The sequence below is a fragment of the Natator depressus genome, chromosome 3 (genome assembly GCF_965152275.1).
Source record: "Natator depressus isolate rNatDep1 chromosome 3, rNatDep2.hap1, whole genome shotgun sequence".
NCBI classification, from domain to species: domain Eukaryota; kingdom Metazoa; phylum Chordata; order Testudines; family Cheloniidae; genus Natator; species Natator depressus.
In genome coordinates this window covers 191,236,109-191,259,405 of record NC_134236.1, presented here as the reverse complement: position 1 = coordinate 191,259,405, position 23,297 = coordinate 191,236,109, and the positions used below count along the sequence as shown (strand labels likewise).

The 23,297-nt window shown below is 46.1% G+C and overlaps 2 protein-coding genes across 3 annotated transcripts in view; one reads left to right on the top strand and one right to left on the bottom strand.

Moving 5' to 3' along the window:
- Positions 1–6,901: 6,901 nt before the first annotated feature.
- Positions 6,902–14,080, bottom strand: FBXO48 (F-box protein 48). The gene is made up of 3 exons (XM_074947160.1): positions 13,970–14,080; positions 13,056–13,396; positions 6,902–8,294 (listed from the first exon to the last, which is right to left on the bottom strand). The coding sequence occupies exons 2-3, from the start codon at positions 13,359–13,361 to the stop codon at positions 8,133–8,135; spliced, it is 468 nt and encodes a 155-aa protein (XP_074803261.1). The 5' UTR covers positions 13,362–13,396; positions 13,970–14,080; the 3' UTR covers positions 6,902–8,132.
- Positions 14,081–14,265: 185 nt separating this feature from the next.
- The window catches only part of APLF (aprataxin and PNKP like factor), a 90,986-nt gene continuing 81,954 nt past the window's right edge, over positions 14,266–23,297 (top strand). The window contains exons 1-2 of one of the 2 annotated variants that reach the window (XM_074949539.1): positions 14,266–14,459; positions 21,425–21,496. In XM_074949539.1, the coding sequence (XP_074805640.1) occupies positions 14,367–14,459; positions 21,425–21,496 (165 nt within the window). In that variant the 5' untranslated portion in view covers positions 14,266–14,366. The remainder of the gene's footprint in view (positions 14,460–21,424; positions 21,497–23,297) is intronic. The other variant, XM_074949538.1, reaches the window with a different exon arrangement.

Here is a 23,297-nt window from a genome sequence, read left to right as displayed (position 1 = left end):
GATCCCCGATGTATAGCCTGGCTGGGAGCTTCCCCCGTCCCTGGCTCCCAGCTCTGGGATAGAGACTTCTCCATCATCGTACCACCCTGGTTTTGTTCGTAGGAAGGGGTTCCCAAGAGATGTCCTCGAACCTGGACTCATGAGAGTATTTCTGGTAGGAGGCTCCAGCCCCTCGGGCATGAAGAGAACATCTTGTAGTCTCGCTCACATGGCATCTCTGGTCTCCAGCTCCACTTCCCGCAACAGAGCAAACGAACCCTTCAGCTCCCAGAATCCCAACTCTTTGACCTCCTTCCACTCAGCAGTGGGGTTTCTCCAGCCCCCTCACCACACCTGTCAGCCACTGAATGATGAAGGGCCTGAATGTCAGAGTCACCAGAACAAGCAAACTCCAGTTCCAGGCAGTGGGGTCTGTGTGTACTCAGCTCCTCTGGAAACCAGGTCTGAAATGGGGAGCAAGGATCCCAGCCCAGGAACAGTAGGAGTGGGCAGAGCAGGCCTGTAACAGGGGGCCTGGGGCTTAGCCAAGCTGATTACACAATGAGCCCTAAGTCAGAGGCAATATGTACCCCCCCGCCCAAAAAGCCAGACTTCAGTGGTGATACAGCCCAGCTGGGGTATCAACAGGAATGAGAACGAAGTAGGAAGTTCAGAGCAGCAAGGAAAGCCTAGAAGGAACTTGAGAAGAGAGGTAGGAAGTGCCCAGGGAAAACTGCAGCAAAGAAAAAGGAGCAGACCTAGCTGTTCGGTACAGGGCTCTGGGCTGCTACCAATGTTAGGGTGGGACTGGGTTCCCCTACTGGCCCTGTCATAAATTAAAGGGAAGGGTAAAAACCTTTCAAATCCCTCCTGGCCAGAGGAAAAACCGTTTCATCTGTAAAGGGTTAAGAAGCTAGGATAACCTCGCTGGCACCTGACCAAAATGACCAATGAGGAGACAAGATACTTTCAGAAGCTGGAGGGAGGGAGAAACAAAGCCTCTCTCTCTCCCTCTCTCTCTGTGTGATGCTTTTGCTGGGAACAAAACAGGAATGGAGTCTTAGAACTTAGTAAGTAATAGGTATGTGTTAGATTATGATTTCTTTAAATGGCTGATAAAATAAGCTGTGCTGAATGGAATGTAGATTCCTGTTTTTGTGTCTTTTTGTAACTTAAGGTTTTGCCTAGAGGGATTCTCTATGTTTTGAATCTAATTACCCTGTAAGGTATTTACCATCCTGATTTTACAGAGGTGATTCTTTTACTTTTTCTTCTATTAAAATTCTTCTTTTAAGAATCTGATTGTTTTTTCATTGTTCTTAAGATCCAAGGGTTTGGGTCTGTGTTCACCTAGCAAATTGGTGAGGATTTTTATCAAACCTTCCCGAGGAAAGGGGGTGTAGGGTTTGGGAGGATTTTGGGGGGAAAGACGTTTCCAAACGGGCTCTTTCTCTGTTATATATCTGTTAGACGTTTGGTGGTGGCAGCGATAAAGTATAAGGACAAAAGGTAAAATAGTTTGTACCTTGGGGAAGTTTTAACCTAAGCTGGTAAAAATAAGCTTAGGAGGTTTTCATGCAGGTCCCCACATCTGTACCCTAGAGTTCAGAGTGGGGAAGGAACCTTGACAGGCCCCAAAGAAGGGAGCGTACACGCACCCGTAGAGGATTACCAAGCCCAGCAAGGGGGCTGCAGGCTGAGCAAGAGCCTCAGCGATGGCAGAAGGACTTATTTCTGTGGAAAGACCTCTTTGGACTTTTAGTGTGAGACAAGCTGGGCCCCAGAAGGGTGGACTAAAGGTGGTGACCTGGCTGGAGGGCTGAGTTACCAGGCAGAGAAACTGCCATGGTGCTGGAGCAACCATCGCTGAGGGATGCTAGCCCAGTGAGAGGGCTGTGATGCCAAGCCTCGCCGCCAGGGGGGCACATAACGATGAGTAGATTAGTTTATGATTGGCATAGTCAGGAGGTTTGAATTCCCCCTGTGATCCATGAGGGCTGATGGAAGTCTTGGTTGCTGAAGGAAGGTCTGTCCTCCCAAGCGGGTGTATGGAGGGACTGAGCTGGTCACTGGATTTCCCACTTCAGTTCCAGGGACTGGTTATGCAGCCGAAGCAGGTCTAGGGGTTTCTCCAGCAGCTCCTAGAAAACCAACAGAAGCAGAAGGAAGTGCAGGTGGACACAGACGGAGCAGCAGCAATGCCTGTGAGAGATCCTGCAAAGGGAAATCATCCCAGGGTCTGCTATGCCCATGGACAAAAAGAGCAGACAAGGAAAGCATGCCTGTGCTGTGCTGAGAAGGTTAGCCCAGGAGAGCAGGGCATGAGAAAGTGTACAAGCGTGGCCTAATGCCAAGATGGGGGACAGCAGTAGGAACAGGAAGCTGACTGAACAACAGGGCTGCTTCCTGTTCTGGACCGTGTGCTGCCTGTTTCTTCTGCCGCTCCCCTGGCTTGATTTCCTGGCATCTGATTTGTGGTTGTGATTGCAAGTTTGTCTTATGCTTCTGATCTTCCAGTATCCTGACCCAGCTGACTCGCAACTCCTGTCATGTGAGTGTGGACTCTGGCTCTGACCAGTAGGTCTAGCTGCCCTTGACCCAGCTGTGACATTGACTTTTGGACAATTTCTCCAATGCTTTTTTTTGCTGTCCGGCAAGATACACCAGTACCTTGGCTCCCAAAGTCCTGAGGGGTAGTGCTTGTATTGCCCCCATCCCCATCCCCATCCCAATCCCAGTTGCTTTTCCTATGGGAATCTCTCTAGAGCAGAGGAGAAATCTGCTCTTCTCTTAGGATCCGTCCCAGCAGTAATTCCACCCACCGCAGCTCAGCTACTTTGTTTATCTGGGATCAGGGACCACTTTTGAAGCCCTTAGCTTGTGGATGGAGGTGGGAGCAGAGGCTGAAGCTCCAGCAGTTTCCACCAAAGAACACCACCCTGTCTTTCTATGGTCTGTCTAGGGCTCACCATCCATCTTGGAGCTGAACACCAGATAGGAGCTGATAGATGTTCATGTCCTTGTGTGTGCTGGAGCTGTGTGCCAGAGAGGGCCAGGAGAAGATGCTCCACACATGGCCAGGACCAGGCTAAACAGCCTGTAATGCTAGGTGAGTCAAACCATGGCCACATATAGACATCTTGGGCATCTATGGGGGCTTCGCTGCCAAGAGCACAACTCACTCCAACTTGAGTCATTATGGTAGTGACCCCTGCCAGCCCCTCTGAGGGGGGGTCAGTATTATCTCTGTTAGCTGAGGCACAGAGATGGAAAGCAACTGGCTGCAAGGTCACACACAACGTCACTGACAGAGGCAGGAAGGAAGCATGGTACTGATACCAGTCCAGCTCCAACCACTAGACTTCACCCACTTCCAAAGCCAGAGAACCCAGGAGCCATGACTCTGACAGCTAGATTTTAAATGACAAGACCAACCTTCCTCCCACTCAGGAAGCCACAGAAGGGACCATCTGCTGAGCTCCCCTTTGCAATGCCACTGTCAGAGACCATTGGTAGTGGGTGCCAAGTGACTGAGCAGGGAACTCCTTGAAAGACTTCTAGAGACTTACAGGTGTTTCACTGTGACCCTCTGGAAGCTGTGGAAAGAGAGCTACATTGAAGAGACTCTTCTGCTCTAACAAAGGGTTTCTGTTCTCCTAGACAGTCAGCCAGTGAGGCCAGGTCGCAGAATGTGGAAGAGCTGTTTGGCGATGGGTTGGAGGATTCACCATGTAGGTGGCAGCAGCTGCTGTGCCCTCATCTTGCCAGGTCACATAGCTCTGCACCCAGGCACATTGTGCTGGGACATTTCCCATCACCTCCCTCAGCTCGAAAGCACCTTGGGTGGAAAATTTTCCCTCCTACAGTCACACCCACCGAGCCCCGTCCCTCTCCCAGTTTCTCCAGCCTCAGCCCATGGGCCCCAGGGTTGTGAAAATGCCCCTGGGTGTGTAGGGTCCTGTCCCCCGCATGTCCTGGGGAGAGCAGCTGGCCCCAGACCACAGGGAGGGATCCAGCAATGGCCCAAACACCAACCGACACCTGGGGAGCCAGCAGGGCTGGGCAGAGTGGGACGGGCCCTGGGGCCTTGCTCCCTGCCTGGGATGGGGTGGGGCTGGCCGGTCCAGGCTAATGGGGTTGTGGGCAGCCCCATTAGGGCCAGATCTGGACCTGCGCCAGGACTGTGGTGGTGTCAAACCCCAAGCCCGTGAGCACCAGGGGACACTGCAGGGTGAATGGGATCCCCCTGGGCCCGGCCTGCCCCAGATCCCTCTCCGCTCAGCCAACGCAGCCTGCCCCAGATGCCCCTGGGCCCAGGCCACCCGTACTCCAACAGGACACACCTGGGGATCAGACTGTGACAAGATCAGCTCGTGAGAAAGCCCCAGATCAGACACACACAGGGACAAATTCACCCCGGAGCACAGAGTGACATGCACACGCTGACAGAGCACACACCTGAACATACTCCGCACCTAGATGCATACCCTTGCACTTTGCACACACACACACGCCCACTGCTCATACACACTGAGCACACACACACGCTCCGACTCTCTTTCTCTCTCACACACACACACGGCAGGGGACACACCCAGGAGAGACGACTGTGCCGCACGTCCTCTCCAGCCCTTGCCTTTCCCCCAGACCCTGAGACTCAGGTGTTGCTGGGGGTAGGAGGGGCAGGACACAGCTCCCACTAACTTGGTTGGACATGGGCATCTCCAGAAGCCAGGCCTGCCCCTCCCCTGGCTGGGTTGCTGCCCCTCGTGATATCCAGGGACTTGGTCAGGGAACCCGTCTCTGAGGGGAACTGGCTGGGGCTGGGGGTTGTGATTATGGGGTACCCAGGGCACCCAGTAAGGGGTAGATTCACTGGGGCACTAGGGCCGTGCGGTTAGAGAGTCTAGGAGCCAGGACTTCTGGGTTCTATCCCTGTCTCTGGGAGAGGAGTGGTATCTAGTGGTTAGAGCAGCGGGGCTGGGACCAGAACTCCTGGGTTCTGTTCCCATCCTTGGGAAATACTGGGTTGAGCATCGCAGGGGCAGGTGCACCAGGCACTGGGGCTGTGCGGTTCTCAGTGTCTCAGGACCCTGCCCTGTGCCTGTTTCCCACCTAACTCCCTGCCAAACCCAACATCTCTGGGCCTCTCAGTGGGAGGAGCTGCCCCACCCCAAACCCAACTTCCAAGTTGGGATCCATATAAGAACACTCGAAGGGGAAGGAGATTCAGGGATGCTCAGCTCAGTCAGCAGCTGGATCCATCTCTGAGGGGAGCCCCAGGAGTCACATGAGCCGAGAACAGACCCCAGACAGAGGGAGGGTCACTGTGGATTGAACCCAGGGAGGTGGGAGCAGAATTGAGCCCTGACCCCATTGCACACAGGGATGACTCCGCATTGAAGCTGGGGATAGAGATCAGAAACATTGCAAGAGAGTGAATGCCTAACCCTCCACCTCACCCTAACCGTAACTCTAATCCTAACCCTGAAACTGATCCTAACCCTAATTCTAAACCTAACCTTAAACCTCACCCTCACCCCAACCTTAACTCTACCACGAACTCTAACCCTAACCCAAACCCTCACCCTACCCCAATCCCTAACTCTAATCCTAACCCTAACCTTAACCCTAAACTTCACCCTCACCCTAATCCATGACCCTAACCTCTAACACTCACCCTCACCCCCTTCCAAACCCTCACCTAAATCCTAACCCTCTCAACCTCACCCTAACCCTCACCCTTATTCTAACCATAACCCTAACCTTAACCCTAAACTTCACCCTCACCCTAAACCTAACCCTCAGCCTTACCATAACCACTAACCCAAATCCTAACCTTGACCCTCACCCTAACTTCTAAACCTAACTCTAATCCTAACCCCTAAACTAACATTAAGATTAACCCTCACCCTAAATCCTAACCCTAGCCCTTAACCCTAACTCTAAGCTAACTACAATCTCTAACCCTCATCCTGTTCACCCTAACCACAATCTCTAACCCTCACCCTCAATCCTAACCCTAACCTTACCCAAACCCTAACCCTAAATGCTAACATTCAACCTCACCCTAACCGTTAACCTCACCTTAACCCCTAATCTTAACTCAACCCTAATCCTAACCCTTGCCCCTAAACCTAACAAACACAAACCCTAACCCTAACACACAAACTCTCCCGTACCCTCACCCCTAAACCTAACCCTAATCCAAACCCAAACCCTCACCCTGCCTGAACCTCCCACCCTCACATTAACCTTAACCCGTAACCCTAACACTCAACCTCACCCTAACTCTAATCCTAACCCTAAAGTTAACACTAACCCATCTCATCCTAACCATCACCCTAACTCCAAACCACTAACCCTAACCCTCAACCTTACCCTAGCTAAAAACCCTAACCCTTAACTCTAACCATAACCCAAACCCTAAACCTCACCCTAACCCTAACCCCTAACGCTCACCTTAACCTCTAACCCTCACTCTAACGCTCACATGAACTCTAACCCTATCTCAAACCCTAACCCTTACTCTAACCACTAACCCTCATCCCGATTCTAACCCTAACTCACTATTGCCTCCTCTCTATATTAGGTTCTCTGTCCAGCTCTCTTCTTTTCCTTCTGAGCCAACTGCTCTTAAACCTCACCCATCAGTTTGCTTGGTTCTCATTGTAAAACATTTTACAATACTTTGTATGAAAGATGCTCTGTCAGGGCTTGTCTAAACACCATTCTATCGGTTTAAAACCCATGTAAATTAGTATGCCCCCAGTGTGGATCCAATTATAAGCACCTACAATAGAGATTGTGACAACAGAACTATTTCAGTTAAAAAAAAATCAAGTTTTATATCAGTACAAAAACTGCATATAGACCAGGCCTACAAAATGAGTTTAAGAGGAGGTGGTTTATTGCACCAGGCTACTGCTTTCTCCTCACTGCTCTTCTGTACAATCCCTTTTGTTTTCCATTCTCCCACTGCTGCTTCCTTTCCATGAATTCATCTACCCTTTTCCTGAACCCTGTACAATGTCCTCTGACCTCCCTGCTTTTCTCTTCCCCTAAAGAGTTCTCTAACACTTCCCCTTATTACAAAGGCGAGACTCAAGCAGTCAACAGTAAAGTGATATGTAGAAATCTCTTTGCCCCCCCCCCCCCCCAGCAAAGAGGAAGTGGTGTCAACCAGCTGGAGGCTGGGTGAGGGTAAGAGGATGACTGAATTCCCTTCCTATTGTATGTGGGGTTTCAACTCTAGGCTTAAAGAGGTTTATTGGGGAAACTTAACCCTTATTTCCATTTCAAGGAGAGTTCTACTATAAAAATTAATGTTAAAATGGCACGGGGGGGCTGTAACCTGAATTAAGTCAGAGTAAATCCAGCTCAGTTACTCATAGTATGCATCCAATGAAGTGAGCTGTAGCTCACGAAAGCTTATGCTCAAATAAATTGGTTAGTCTCTAAGGTGCCACAAGTACTCCTTTTCTTTTTGCGAATACAGACTAACATGGCTGCTACTCTGAAACCAGTCATAGTAGTTTCTGCACTAGTAAAAGAGAAAACTTAACTGCTGATTTTTGTTTCTGTGACTGAATACACACTAGGAGCAGGTCAGGGGACTAGGAAGGAGGCACTACTACAATCACTCTTCTGACTGTAACCGTACTTCAAGTAGAACCTGATGGTAAAAAAGCCCAGACTGAAGGAGTTCATACCCAGTAGCTTTGATGCTTATACTGTAGTCAATCCCCTCCATTTCCCATGCCTGTGGTGATTTTTCACTGTAGTGGACTCTTCACTGTCACAGGTTTCTGCTTCATATGAATTTCAAGTAAAAAAACCAAACAAATGTGTAAATGTTTTTTCCATTTTTTCAAAAAGTGCATAATGAAAAGTCAATCCAGGACTTAACATCTGTTTAACTTAGCAGATGTTTAAAAATAATTACATTTATAGTTTATATCTCATTTAGGGTTTTTACAAGAAGCTGTTCTGATAAAGTGAAAAATAAAAATAAACTCTGTATTTATACATTTTTTCCAGTGAAGTTTCTACTACATATTTGCAAATGTCACTCGTGTGAATGGCTAAATATTTACAGTAAAAACAGTCAGTTCTGTGCCATTTCTTGCTATTTAAGATCCATGTCTGGTTTCTTATCTTTCCAGTTCTGCTTCCAGTATTTCTCCCCATGTATCAGCATCCATGGGATACATGCTTTTTTCTGGTAAGCCACAGCGTGAGTGAATGTTGCTATATTTTCCACTCAGCCATTCATGCTTCACTTTGCTCTTCCAGTAGTTTCTCAGCAGAGCGACCTGATACAGAGTAAACAGTTAAAAAACTTTGAAAAAGTTGAATAAATTAAGCAGATGTCAATGTAAACATTGGAAGTTGGGAGAACTCAAGTTTTACACCAGAAGAAGCATCTGCATGATAACACATTTGGGTGTCTGGAACCTCAATGCAATACATAGGTGTACAAATGCCCTCTAGTGGACCAGGGCTTTAACTTCACATTTTCCTGTGTAATATGAGCATCATTCTCACTTCTCAAATCTTCTGCCTCTCATCCCCACCCTTTCAGGCTAAATCCCTACCCTAAAGTAAAACTTCTAAAATATCTTTCTATTTCTCTTCCCTATCCTGCAAGCCCCAAAATAATCTAAACTCTCTTGTGTGCTCATGCAACAGGGTGGTTGGGTTTCTCTGTTGATATTCCCTGCTCATGCAGGTACTAACTTATTGACTTTTTGACACATGTAGCTTGTTACCTCAACCCTGGATATAAGGAGGTAGAAGTAGCTGTCTGGGAGAGGGATCTAGGGTAGAGAAGGCCTAAGGGAGCAGACTCGGAAATGGCCCTATAACCGGAGAAAGACTGGACTAAGATTTGTGATATTTGCTTTGTTAATGAAGTCAGATGACAGGAAGGTGTTGAGTTTGGATTTCAGTGTGTCTACTATCTTCAGAGCAGCGTGAGTACTCCATCTGCTCACAGCCCTGCCTCCTTATGAGCTCTTGCCTCAAACTGAACTACTAAAACACTTCCTCAGAGAGGAAATGAGTCTGAAACTGTGTAACTCCGAGTTCACTGGCCAGTGATCTATGCAGAGGTAGACTTAAAACCCCAAAAGAGGTGGCTGTATCCTACTTTCTTTCAAACTAGTGCTGGTTCAGGGTGGCGGCTGCAATGTCTGAATCCATTCCCTCTCTGATCTGCTATGTCTTGCAGGTGATAGCTGTCATAAAAACGGACATACTGGGTTAGACCAGTGGTCCATCTAGCCCAGCAGCCTGTCTTCTGACAGTGGCCAGTGCCAGGTGCTTCAGAGGGAATGAACAGAACAGGTAATCATCAAGTAATCCATCCCCTGTCACCCATTCCCAGCTCTGGCAGAGACTAGGGAAACTTCAGAGCATGGTTTTGAATCCCTGCCCATCCTGGCTAACAGGTCCATCAATGGCTATCGTCCATGAACGTATCTAGTTCTTTTTGAACCCTGTTATAGTCTTGGCCTTCACAACATCCTCTGGTAAAGAGTTCCACAGATTGACTGTGTGTTGTGTGAAGAAATACTTCCTTTTGTTTGTTTGAAATTTGCTGCCTATTAATTTCATTTGATGACCCTAAGTTCTTGTGTTAGACATGAGAAGGTGTTATTTACTCTTATTTAATTTCTCCACACCAGCCATGATTTTCTAGACCTCTATCATATCCGTAGTCGTCTTTTTCCAAGATGAAATGTCCGTTTTATTAATCTCTCCTCATATGGAAGCTGTTCCACACCACCCCTAATCATGTTTGATGCTCTTTTCTGTATTTTTTCAGATTCTCTTTTTTGAGATGGGACAACACATCTGCACGCAGTATTCAAAATATGGGCGTATCATGGATTTATACAGAAGCAATATGATATTTTCTTATTATCTACCCCCTTTCCTAATTATTCCCAACATTTTGTTAACTTTCTTGACTGCTGCACATTGAGTGGATGTTTTCAGAGAACTATCCACAATGACTCCAAGATCTCTCTCTTGAGTGGTAACAGCTAATTTAGATCCCATTGTTTTATATGTATAGTAGGGATTTCCAGTGTGCATTTCTTTGCATTTATCTACATTGAATTTCATCTGCCATTTTGTTGCCAAATCACCTAGTTTCGTGAGATCCTTTTGTAGCTCTTCACAGTCTGCCTGGGACTTAACTACCTTGAGTAATTTTATATCATCTACAAATTTTGCCACCTCACTGTTTACCCCTTTTTCCAGCTCATTTATGAATATGTTGAACAGTACTGGTTGCAGTACAGACCCTGGGGGGACACCACTATTTACCTCTCTCCATTCTGAAAACTGACCATTTATTCCTACCCTTTGTTTCCTATCTTTTAACCAGTTACTGATCCAGGAGAGGACCTTTTTATGCCGTGAGTAGGGCTCTACCAAATTCACGGCCATGAGCATCACAGACTGTGAAATCTGGTCTTTTGTGTGTTTTTACCCTATACTATACAGATTTCATGGGGGAGGCCAGCATTTCTCAAATTGGGGGGTCACAAGGTTATTTTAAGAAGTCTGAGGTATTGCCACCCTTACTTCTGTGCTGTCTTCAGACCTGGGCGGCTGGAGAGTGGCAACTGTTGGCCAGGTGCCCAGCTCTGAAGGCAGTGCCTTGCCAGCAGCAGTGCAGAAGTAAGGGTGGCAATACCATACCATGCCACCCTTACTTCTGCATTGCTTCCTTCAGAGTTGGGTGGCCGGAGAGAGGCAGCTACTGACTGATGGCCCAGCTCTGCAGGAAGCAGTGCAGAAGTAAAGATGTCAATACCATACCATGTCATCCTTACTTCTGTGCTGCTGCTGGCAGCGGCTCTGCCTTCAGAGCTGGGCTCCCGACCAGCAGCTGCTGCTCTCCAGCTGTCTAGCTCTGAAGGCAGCGCTGCTGCCAGCACCAGTACAGAAGTATGGGTAGCCGTATAGCAACCCCCGCTACAATAAACTTGCAACCCCCCACAACTCCTTTTTGGGTCAGGACCCCTACAATTACAACACCATGAAATTTCAGATTTAAAAAGCTGAAATCATGAAATTTACAATTTTAAAAATCCTATCACCAATGACCAAATTGGACCGTGAATTTGGTAGGACCCTACTTAGGAGAGCTTACTTTGCTCAAGCTTTTGGTGAGGAACCTTGTCAAAGACTTTCTGAAGATCTCAGTACACTATATCCACTGGATCACCCTTGTCCACATGCTTGTTGACCCCCTCAAAGAATTCTAGCAGATTGCTGAGGCATGATTTCCCTTAACACTTTTTGTAGACTCTTCCCCCAACAAATCATATTCATCTATGTGTCTGATAATTCTTTTCTTTACTATAGTTTCAGCCAATTTGCCTGGTACTGAAGTTAGGCTTACTGACCCATAATTGCCAGGATTGCCTCTGGGACCTTTTTTTTTTAAATTAGCATCACATTAGCTGTCCTGCAGTCATCTGGTACAGAAGCTGATTTAAATGATAAGTTTAGTAGTTCTGTAACTTCATATTTTAGTTCCTTCTGAACTATTGGGTGAATACCATCTGGTCCTGGAGACTTATTACTGTTTAATTTATTAATTTGTTCCAAAACCTCCTCTAATGACACCTCAGTCTGGGGGTAGCTATGTTAGTCTGTATCCACAAAAACTAGGAGTCCGGTGGCACCTTAAAGACTAACAGATTTATTTGGGCACAAGCTTTCATGGGTAAAAAACTACTACTTCAGAAGAAGTGGTTTTTTTTACCCACAAAAGCTTATACCTCAGTCTGGGACATTCCTCAGATTTGTCACCTAAAAAGAATGGCTCAAGTTTGGAAATCTGGCCCCACTGGTTGTTTAGCAGGCTTCCTGCTTCTGATGTACTTAAAAATGTTTTTGTTGTTACTTTTAGTCTTTCGCTGGCTGTTCTTCAAATTCTTTTTTGGCCTTCCTAATTATATGTTAACACTTAACTTGCCAGAGTTTATGCTTTCTCTATTCCTCAACAGGATTTCACTCAACATGTTCAGCTCCTCCTCACTGTTTTGAGTAGCAGCTGCAATAGTGCTGGGTAAGGGGGTTCTAAAGCAGCTGGTTCTTTGACCCCTAGCTGTATCTAGCTTAAGAGGTATGTAGGGGCAAAAACCTCTAGATCAGCGATTCTAGGAACCCCTTCTCTCCCAACAGTATTTCACTGAAGTAAAATTATGGGGAACATGTATGTACAACTTTGTCCCTTTCTCAATGTGTTCCATTCCAGAGCTGGACTGATCACTTCTCAAGGATCAGGTAGTTCATTGTCTCTATGGTACTCTTATTTTTTGGCATTTCTGCACAGACTGCCGGTTGTGATGGTGTTTGTGATACTATTTCACTACGGCCTGGTCTACACTACAGAGTTAGGTTGATACAAGGCGGCTTATTATGACCTAATTATTTCAGTGTCTACATTAGAATGCTGCTTCTGACGAAGTAAGTCACCTGCTACGCTGACATAACTCCACCTCCATGAGAGGTGTAGCGCTTATGTTGATGCAGTTAGACAGTGATCAGCTGACATGGCCTGTTGGCTGTCAGCCCCAAGTGGGGGCTGTCAGCTGGAGTCCTTCTACTCTCTGATGATGATAGCCTGAGCTGTCAGCTGTGGGAGCTGGCTTGCAGCTGGGGCCCCCGAGCCCTGGTGTGGAGAGCTAGGTGCCAGGTGAGCCCTGCACCCCGCTGACAGCTTGGGCTGGTAGGCTCCGGATCTGTGTCCTATAATGCCACACTTCAGTTGGTGGAAACACTCCTGCTGACTGAAGGAGCAAGTGTGGACGTGAACTTCCTCTTTTAATTACTGTGGTGGCTGTACTTCGACTTAGGTCAACTTAATTTTGTAGTGTAAACAAGCCCTGAGACCTCACTGGCTGTAACTATTAGATGGTAACAACTTTGAGTTGCTCTTGACCTTGGATGGATCAGAAATGCTGATCAGGAGAGAACCTCTAATATCTTAATACTCATCCCAAAAGCTATCCAGTTTCCCAAAGCTAGATAGTCCATGTTCTTAAATTTACCTTCCATGAATATCCATTTCCTCTATCACAGTCTATCTCTCGCTGACAGACAGCTCTTACAGTTAAACAGTGGTGTTTCCACAAATAGTCACTGTTCTCAATTGCACGATTCCAGCTCTTGCATGTCATTGCAGCTTTGCATAAGCTCTGAATATCCAATTCACTGAAAATTTTAAAACTGACTTCTGGAGGCAGCAGCGTCACAAAGTCCTCCCGACTTTCTTCTTTTTTCTTGGCTGGTGGACGGATGGTCAGTTCTTTACATGAAGCAACTGCCTGTTTGTTCTTCTTTGAGGCTTTCTGCATAATTTAAGGCCTCAGTACATCCACCATGAGTAACCCTGGGGGTGAGGAAGTACAGTGGTCACTAAACAGCTTGACATGTAGCTGGTTGCATGCCGTTATCACTGATCTCAATTACATAATACATGGAGTTAACTTTCACCAAGTTAATGCATCCGATGAAGTGAGCTGTAGCTCACGAAAGCTTATGCTCAAATAAATTTGTTAGTCTCTAAGGTGCCACAAGTACGCCTTTTCTTTTTTCTAATTTTGAAGGTTATGTTAAAGTGTCTCACATATTAAACAGTGGGCTGTGCCTTGTGCCCAGGCTGGCCCAGCCCTCAAGCAGTGCCGGGTGGGTCACTGGTGCTCTCGTTTGCCCAGCACTCAGCAATCACTCCACTGTTGTACAGTGCCCTGTGCTAAGGCTAGGCTAGCCTAGCCCCAGGCGTTAGGCAAGAGACCGATGGGTGCCCGGCCTGCGCTCAACCATCAGGCGTCCTTTGCCGAGCCCAGCCCCGCCGGGGAGCTCGCCTGGCCCAACCCGTGGCTGGAGCCAGCTCTCATACCTCCAGCCGCCCCCGGCGAAGGCAGGTGGAGGGAAACTCCAGCCCCGCAGGCCGCCCCCCTACCTGGCCCCACGCTGCTGCCCCCAGCTGACGGTTTAAACGTCTCCCCCATTCGAACGTGTTTGTTTACACCGCCGCCCACCGGCTTCCCGAGGCAATGCGCATGCGGAGGGGGCTGTTGGGGGCGGTGCACGCCGGGATTTGTAGTTTCCCCGCGGCGACGCTCACGCGCGGCCGGGCGGGGAGGGTGACAGTTGGAAACTACCCTTTCCGGGATGGCCGGCCAAGGGGTGGGCGGCGGTGCGGGGATTTAAACACAAACAGCGGCCACCAGCCCCGCCTCCCGGCACAGAGGGAAACGGAAGGGAGAGGAACCTCCCTGCGTGGCTCAAGTTTCCGGAGGGGACAGCGGGGCCTGCTCCCTGTCCGCAGGCAGAGAGCCCCCGTCCCAGCGACGCCCATGCCGGGCTTCGAGCTAGCGCCCGCGGACGGGGGCTGCCCGGTGGCGCTGCCGCCCGGCCAGACAGTGCTGGGAAGAGGCCCCCTGCTGGGAGTAAGTCTGGCTCCTCGGCAGGGGGGAGGGGGGGCTCCCTGACCCCGCTGCCCAGTACGGCCGCTGCAGCCCCCAGCCCAGGAACCGCCTCTGGGGGGAGGCCTGGCGCGGGCCCGCCCGGGGCCCCAGGCTAGCCCGGACGCTGCGCACCCCGCCGGGCAAAGACCTCCTCGGGGTGACGCTCCGACAGGGAGCGATTACCCCTGTCAGCTGCCCCGTCGCTGTGCAGGCCCCGGTGTCGGCAGCCCCGGCCTGGGGCAGATCTGACACAGCGGGAGGCTTTTTATTCGCCATAAGGCTTTGTCATAGAGTCTGGGGCTGGAAGGGGCCATGGGCTCAGCTGGTCACCAGACCCGCCAGTATAGCCCAGGCTCTCAGACTTCACCCGCTGACCCCTGGGCTGAGCCCCGTCTGGGGGAAGGCCTTATGGGGAATCCGGGGAGGTGGGCAGATGGACGCCTGCCCGTGTCTAACGGCCCTTCCCCCAGCCTTGTGGGAGGGACCACTGGGTCCGGGAACCAGATGGAGAAGGTGGGGGGGAGCAACTAAGGAATAACAGGGTCAGGAGTAGGGGTCACAGGGATCAAAACTAGGGATCCAGAGGAGGACACCGAGCAGAGAAACCTCTGACAGTGCCCACTGTTCCTCAGAGCTGTCTAGGAATCCAGCGGACCTCTGCCCAGATGTGTGAAATCAGGGAGGAGCAGAAATAGGTCCCACAGTCACAAAGCACCCGCTCATCTAACATCCTCCTCCTGGTGTTGTAGATGGCTACCTTGGCCAGGGCCAGGAGGAGGTTAATGAGACAGTCTCGCAACTTGGTGGGGCCATGGACAGAGTGTGCAAATATAAACAGGTGTGGGGAAAAGTGCTGCCAGAACATCAGCAGGAGGTTCTGGAGGAGCCGGGATAGGGGCTGCAACCTGATGCATTCGAGATAAGCATGCACCAGGTTCTCCCTCACACTGCAAAAGGGGCAGGCTTTGGGGATGGGGGTGAACTATGCTAGGTACATGCCTGTGCTCACGGTTTCACAGAGGAGCCGCCAACCGATATCCCCAGCAGGCTGTGGGACCAGGGTGGATTAGAGGCTGGGGAAGGTGGAAACAGAGCCCTCCAGCTCCTTTCAAGCATTTCTCCATAATCCGGAATGGTAGGAAACTTGTGTTAACAAAAACGACGATTCTCCTTTAACGTGACTCTAGGAGCTGGGGCTTTAAGAGAAACTCTAAACATTATGACACTAATAAATCATATGGGTTGGTGATGCTGACTCATTTTCCTGTTTGCATAAACCTCTCCTGATTCTCTCCCAAATCAGAGGAAATTAGGGGTCGAACTGTGGAGAGGGAATAGCATCAGTCCCCCAAACTTTCTACTAACACAAACTAAGTTCTGCTCTGAGACATCAAAGCAAGAGTTCACTTACAGGAAGAGTTCACTTTTCAGCAGCTGACAAGAACGTCTGAGGAACAGTTGGGGGTGCGGGGGGGAATAAACATGGGGAAATAGTTTTACTTTGTGTAATGACCCATCCACTCCCAGTCTTTATTCAAGCCTAAGTTAATTGTATCCAGTTTGCAAATTAATTCCAATTCAGCAGTCTCTCCTTGGAGTCTGTTTTTGAACTGGGAGTGGATGGGTCATTACACAAAGTAAAACTGTTTCCCCATGTTTATTCCCCCCGCACCCCCCACTGTTCCTCAGACGTTCTTGTCAGCTGCTGGAAATGGCCCACCTTGATTATCACTACAAAAGGTCGTGCCCCCCCCCCCTCCGGTAATAGCTCACCTTAAGTGATCACTCTCCTTACAGTGTGTATAGTAACACCCATTGTTTCATGTTCTCTGTATAAATCTCCCCACTGTATTTTCCACTGAATGCATCTGATGAAGTGAGCTGTAGCTCACGAAAGCTTATGCTCAAATAAATTTGTTAGTCTCTAAGGTGCCACAAGTACTCCTTTTCTTTTTGCAAATACAGAGTAACATGGCTGCTACTCTGAAACCTGTCAATTTTCTCAATAGTAACTTCAGGTATACTTGTAACAATAGGTTGGTAATAACATTTCAAAAAGATGTGACTTAAATTGGTAGTGTCTCTTGCAACAAAACTTTTTTTGCAGGTAGGTTCGAGGTATGTCTACACTATGGGTGCTACAGTGACAGCTGTACAGCTTTAGCACCATAGTGTAGACGCGTCCTACATCTATGAAAGGGGTTTTTCCGTTGATGCAGTTATTCCACATCCCCAAGTGGCAGCAGCTGGGCCAGCAGAAGAATTCTTAACTTAGAATTCTTAAGGTTGGCTTAACTGTGGTGCTCAAGGGTTCCTATCTTACACCCCTAAGCGATGTAGTTATGTCAGTCTCAATGTTCAGTCTAGACCAGGGCTTGTACTCACTTCACTCAGCCATATCAGCACTTAGTGCCTAATTGCTATGGTATCTTTCTCTAGGTGGCAAATGTGGCTGCATTCACATTTATATACAAGTCTGTTAAGTAGTTTTAGATTTGGGGGAGAGAATTCAAGATAATCTAATACAAATGGTGTTAGTATTTTTAAACTCATTTAAAACAGTAGGATACATTTTTGCCCTTAATTACACCCTATACAAACCAGTGGATTTAACTAGGGGGAGAATTTGATCAGCTGTTTTCTGTGTTTAATTTACTCTTCTGTAATGCTAGTGCCCACACTCAGAATAGTGTGCATGAAGGTGAGAAAAGTGAGATTGACTAGAAAAGGTTGTGAAACTGATCAGTGTGGATTCATCATACTAGATGTGGAATGCAAAAAGGAAACTGTATAAGTAATGGAAAGTAAATACAACTTTTAGTGTTCTACACATTCTAATATACCAAATTACTTAACATTCCATCTTTTTTTCCAGCTCTGAGGTAGACACATGTCTGCATAATCCCAGCCCAGAGGGCTAAGCACCATATTAACTACCTGGATGGATATATCCCATTTATGCTGTTAAAGAAGCCATCTGCTGTTGTTTGTAGTGGTAGTAAAGGTGTAGTGAGGGGAGGGAACCGTCCTTTTAAAATAAATTCTTCTGGTTGCATTCAAATTGGGCCTTTTTCATGTTTAGATATCCTTTATTGCCTAGGGTTTTTTGCACTGAACCATTATTTTGCATTTGTCCCTTTGACTGGTCTTCCTCTGAAGAGGGCAGATACATTTTTCCAATTGGAAAGATGGCCATTTGTTGTTTCTCTCGTACACCTGGGTTCACTTTTGTATTTTAAGAGCATCTATAATGTAGTTTTAAGCTGAGTTCTTGGCTGGTTCAAAGAGTTGTGCACAGGGCAATGTTTCTTCATGGGATGTATTTCATAATTGGACCACTAGGCTGTTACTGATCTGTGCTGTTGAATTATATTTGACTTTAGTTTAACTGAGGCATTTTTTCATTTTGTAATGTTTTATGGCTTGAATATATTCCTTACTAATTCATAGAATACCTCCCAGCTGACTTCTAATATATTTTACTTTGTCAGCATTTGCTATAATAAGAACTGCTTTAGTTGCTTATCTGCATGCTTAATTGATTTTCAAAGGCTAAACTGGTGGCTAAAGAATGGAGGAGGACCGCTTCATGAGGCTCCCAGACCTGCTGTTGTAATATGTTAGACTTAAGTGCTCTATGATCTTTGGATTACTGAAGAGCTGAGGAAGGCTTGACTTGGGGGAGGCTGCTGATAAGATCTTTGCAGGCAATGCTTCCCCTATTTAATGTGGGGATGTGTGAAAGATTTATTTGGATCACTTTCTCTGGCTCTGGAAATGTCAGTAGATATGAGCAGGGCATTGGTAGTGGGAACACTTCTTCCCATATTAACTACATTGTCCTTCTGTGGAAAGAGATGAAATCATGTCCATTATGTCAAAACCTCATTTGTAGAACTGGAGTATGTCTGAAAAAATGTAAGACACCTACTAGCCAGAGACCAGTAGGAAAGATGAGCAGTGGTGGGGGAGTTTGAAGGATCCAAAGGCAACACTCTGAGAATTCTAGTCCTCACACCCAACTGTTGGTAGAGGGGCTGGTGCTGAGATTCTAATCAGTGGACTCGGCTCAGATGCTCCAGTTTTCGTATTGGTTTCTGCCTAGTGGGTGTTTGAAAATTGAAAGCCATACCAGCAGCCTCTGGCTGATAAAAAGAAAGAACATTCTCCCAGCTTACTCCCTCAGAACCTCCTGATTGGTGCAGAGCCATGCTGGCTTGGGTGTCTTTGTTGCTTTACCCCGCCTTCACTCTCAGCAATCAGAGTGGTGCTGGGAAGGATCTATAGACTGAGGTGGATCTCTGTTATGCTCCCCAGGCCTCTGTTTTGTTTTTTTTTTTATTCTAATGCTTACATCTGCTAGTGTTCATAGCTTTCTCAAACAGCAGAGTGTAACTGATCTATCAGTTGTTTGCAGATGAAGAGCTCTGTGTCGCTTGAAAGCTAGTTTCTCTTACCAACAGAAGTTTGTCCCATAAAAGATATTCCCTCATCCACCTCGTCACTGTTATCTGTTTCATTGACCACAGGTTCTTAACAGCAAAGGACACTCTGAGTCCTTTTGATTTCTCTCTGTCACCTGGCATAACTAAGAGCAGCAGAGATATGGGAACAATATCTTCTAACTCAGTGTAAATTCTTTTATTTCTATAAAGGCTAGATCTATGAACATTGTAGGCGAAAACCATGGAAGTTGCAGACCCCAGCTCAGATAATATCCACTACCAATAGATGGAAGTACCCCACAATGACTATCCCAAATATCAATGCAGGTCCCATGATCACATGTGTTTGGCTTCCTCACTGACATATAGCAGACGTACCCTGGGACCACATCACCACACACACACACCCAGTTATGATGGTGATGTAGTCTGCTACCATCTTTGTTCATGGAGTGTGTTAGTTCTTATTCGCATACCTCAGATGGGCATGTAGAATGCTTGGCACTCTGGCAGAATCATGGACACTTATGTGCTACTGCACACCTTCCAAGCACCTTGAGGTTATTGTGTGTACAAGGGTCTATGGCCATTAGCCGTTAATTAGGATCCTGTGGTATCAAGGGTTTGTTCTTGCCACAATAGCAGCTTGATGGATTATTTTGCTAGTTAATTATCTTGTTTTGAATTGGACTCTGATTCCTTACAAGGATAGTAAATTTTGTTGTTCCTGTCCAACAACAGTACTCATTCTTATTGTCATGGGGTTTCTAGTGACTTGGACCTAATAGGGTGTTCTCAGTAATCACACAGCACCTTTTTTCTTACTTTGAGCAGGGGGTTGGACTAGATGACCTCCTGAGGTCCCTTCCAACCCTGATATTCTATGATTCTATGATCACCCTGCTATATATACACCATACACATGCTTACTGTATTCCATCTCTGGCTTGGAACATTTCACACAACGTGCCACCTCTTAATTTATGCTGCTTTTGCCATTAAGGATGTGAATTTCTCCTGGACTAATACCCATTCCCCTTCTCCCATCTGTGACACCCCGTTTATGTCCCGATTTAGTGCGCTCTAAACTGTTTCATCTTCCTTCTCAAGATAATACATTAGGACCCTGTCCTGAAGTAGCACATTTATGCTTATCCTGTGCCAGCTTTGTTTCTTTCCCTAGCTTTGCTCTTGCAGCACTTGTTTAATATTTTGCATGTAATGTTTGTTTGTAGTAAGTGCTTACAACGAGAGAAAAAGTCTAATTTTTTTAGTTGAATTTATACTGGTCAAATTTAACAAGTTTTACCTTCAGTAATCTTTCAGATGTATTTTCTTGTATAATAATCTCATATATAGCGACTGTGTTTTCTCTTAAGAATTTATTTGATTAAGTGAAGTAACATAGTTCCTCACTAGAGGTCACAACATACACTTGTAAGGCTGGTAGCAGTTTTCTGTCAGTTTGAATACACATCTTTAAACCTAATAAACATTGAGAGAAATTAATTACAGTTTCCTACAAAGATGTAATTGGATCTTTTTGCTGTCTTGAATGTCACACTTAAAGGAAATGCATGAACAGGAAAAACTTTCCTTGCAAATAGCAGCAGGTTTCTAGTTAACCCATCAATATTAGTTTTGCTGCACATACAGAAGAGAGAGCTCTCTCACTGTAATAAATAATATTAAAGCAAATGACTCTGGCAAAATCTCATTAGAGAGCGCCAAACGAAAAAACAGGAGAATTAGCATCTATTACGTTGGATTAAAAATTATCTCAATTTTTTAAAACAACGAGTTCCTCACAAAATGTTCTTCTAATGCCAGTTCTTAGGAACTAACAACTTTTTTCCTGAGTTTTGTACGCCTCAGGGTACTGTCTCTATTTCAGTTTTTGTGTCAGTGTTTCTAGGTTTAACTGTTTGTCTACTGTGGTGATGGTGGTGGAATTTACTGGAGTTACCCTGAAACTTTCTTTATAGAAAACATGAATTCCTGCTCTCTGTGTGCTAGTAGCTTTGAGACAAGCACAGCACTCTATAACATTTCAAGACACATTACTGTCTCTTCTGAGTAGCATTGTCAGACCTTGAAAAATCATAAGATTTTGACAAATGGTAAATTCTGGGGTTTTTTGCTTGCCTTTGGATTTTTGAGCTGGCAGGGCTCATATTCTCAAGCTTTTCTCCGCACTGAGACTAGAAAGTTCATTTCTGGATTTAAAACAGTATAACTTCAGGCACCCAGTTCTGAAAATCTTGATCTTAATGTTTTAATCTAGTTCAAATTAAAAATTCTTTTTTTTTAAACTAATTGTGTTATGTGGAACTACTTACAAGGAGTCAGAAACCTACAGCCTGCATGAACTGTACTCAATGAAACCGTTTAATCTGCCTATTGGTTTATCTTGATTTGATTTTTGTTTGCTTGTTTGCTGTAATGATTCAAGATATGAGTGCCATAATTTGCTCTTATCTCAATGGTCTGTCTTCTTTTCAGATTACAGACAAGAGAGTATCCCGAAAACATGCCATATTGGAAGTGGTGGGTGACCAGCTTCGCATCAAACCGGTAACTCGACTTTTTTGTGGTTTCTGTAACAGTCAAGCTACACCAGAAAAAAGCTACTTTGATATCAGATACACATGGATCTAAGTAATGCTTAATGAAAATCTGTGTAAGAAGTAGAAATTGATCAGGAATGTCTGAAAATAAAGCTACTGAATTTAATGTGGTGACCCATAGACTCAACACTGCTTTTTCTAAAAGGTGATTGTGGAGTGAAACTGGCATTCTCCAAGGATGAGAACATGGTTTACAAACATCAGTATACTCATTATACCTGTCTGGTGTTATCCCCATTTTTTCGAGACTGTGAGTTGCCTCAGCTCACAGGGGGGAAAAAAAAGGATGGTAGAGTAATGAACAAGAGCCAGTTCTCCTGACCACGCCCCCCTCCCCTCATTCTGTACAGACCACCCCTTTTCTCATTGGCATATCTGTATTCTGCCATCAAATGATTTCCAATAATTTACTTTTATTTTTGTCTTTTACAACAGTGTAGCACTAGAAATACCTAAGAAATATAGAACATAATTATGGAAATGCTGATTGTAACTCCATAGTTAGTTCAGTTTTCCACTTAAAGCAGGGATAAATCCTCTTTTGTATGAAAAATAGTGTATCCTCACTAAGTTTACAGCACTTACTGAGTACAGAATGAATTTTCTGAAAATTTGTAAGAAAATCTGATAATTTCTTGAAGTGAAAATTAAATTGAGTCCTTTAAGAAAATTCGCTTTTATCATGAATGATCTTAATGGAATAACACAGATTCTTAAGAACATAAAGTTAAGAATAGCCATACTGGATCAGACATTTGGTCCATCTAGTTCAAGATCCTGTCTTCCCACATTGGCTGGTGCCAAATACTTTAGAGGGTATGAACAGAACAGGATAGTTCATTGAGTGATCCATCCCCTGTCATCCAGTCCCAGTGTCTGGCAGTCAGAGGTTTAGGTGCCCAATCAAGAAGCACTTAAGAAACAATGCATCTTGGAATGCTCCAATCCACATAAGAAGCTTCCTGGAGACATTCAAGATACCATGCGGGCAATGGCTTCTGCCTGTAAAAACTGAGTGTCATGCATGGACATGTGACTTGCCCAGGTGACCCCAGAACTCCATCTTGGAGCTGGACTTTGCATAGGAGAGAAGAGGGGGTCTCCACCCACAAGAGAAAGTCTATTTAAGCCCATGGGAGACCCCTCCATTTTGTCTTCAGCTAGCTAAGGAGGTAGCCTCTCCTCTCCTAAGGATACCTGAAAGAAAGTGGAACAAAAGACAGTAACTACAGGGGGTGTGAGTGACTGCTGGACCTGGACTAGAAGGAGATTAGTCTGTAAAAGGAAACTTACTGGAACTGGTGAGGTTTCGTCTGAATTCAGTTTCATTAGACATAGACTTGTGGGTTTTATTTTATTTTGCTTGGTAATTCACTTTGTTCTGTCTGTTACTACTTGGAACCACTTAAGTCCTACTTTCTGTATTTAATAAAATCACTTTTTATTTATTAATTAACCCAGAGTATGTTTTAATACTGGTGGGGGTGTGGGAGGGGAACAGTTGTGCATATCTCTCTATCAGTGTTACAGAGGGTGAACAATTTATGAGTTTACCCTGTATAAGCTTTATACAGGGTAAAACAGATTTATTCAGGGTTTGGACCCCATTGGGAGTTGGGCATCCGAGTGTTAAAGACAGGCACACTTCTGTGAGCTGCTTTCAGTTAAGCCTACAGCTGTTAGGGGACGTGGTTCAGACCTGGGTCTGGGTTTGCAGCAGGCTAGCGGGTCTGTCTCAAACCAAGCAG

Excerpts from the sequence above, each read along its gene's own strand:
- FBXO48 (XM_074947160.1), bottom strand. The coding sequence starts at position 13,361 with ATGCAGAAAGCCTCAAAGAAGAACAAACAGGCAGTTGCTTCATGTAAA. Across the intron at positions 8,295-13,055 it reads GAAATGGATATTCATGGAAG|GTCGCTCTGCTGAGAAACTA; the intron begins GTAAATTTAAGA and ends ACTCTGTATCAG.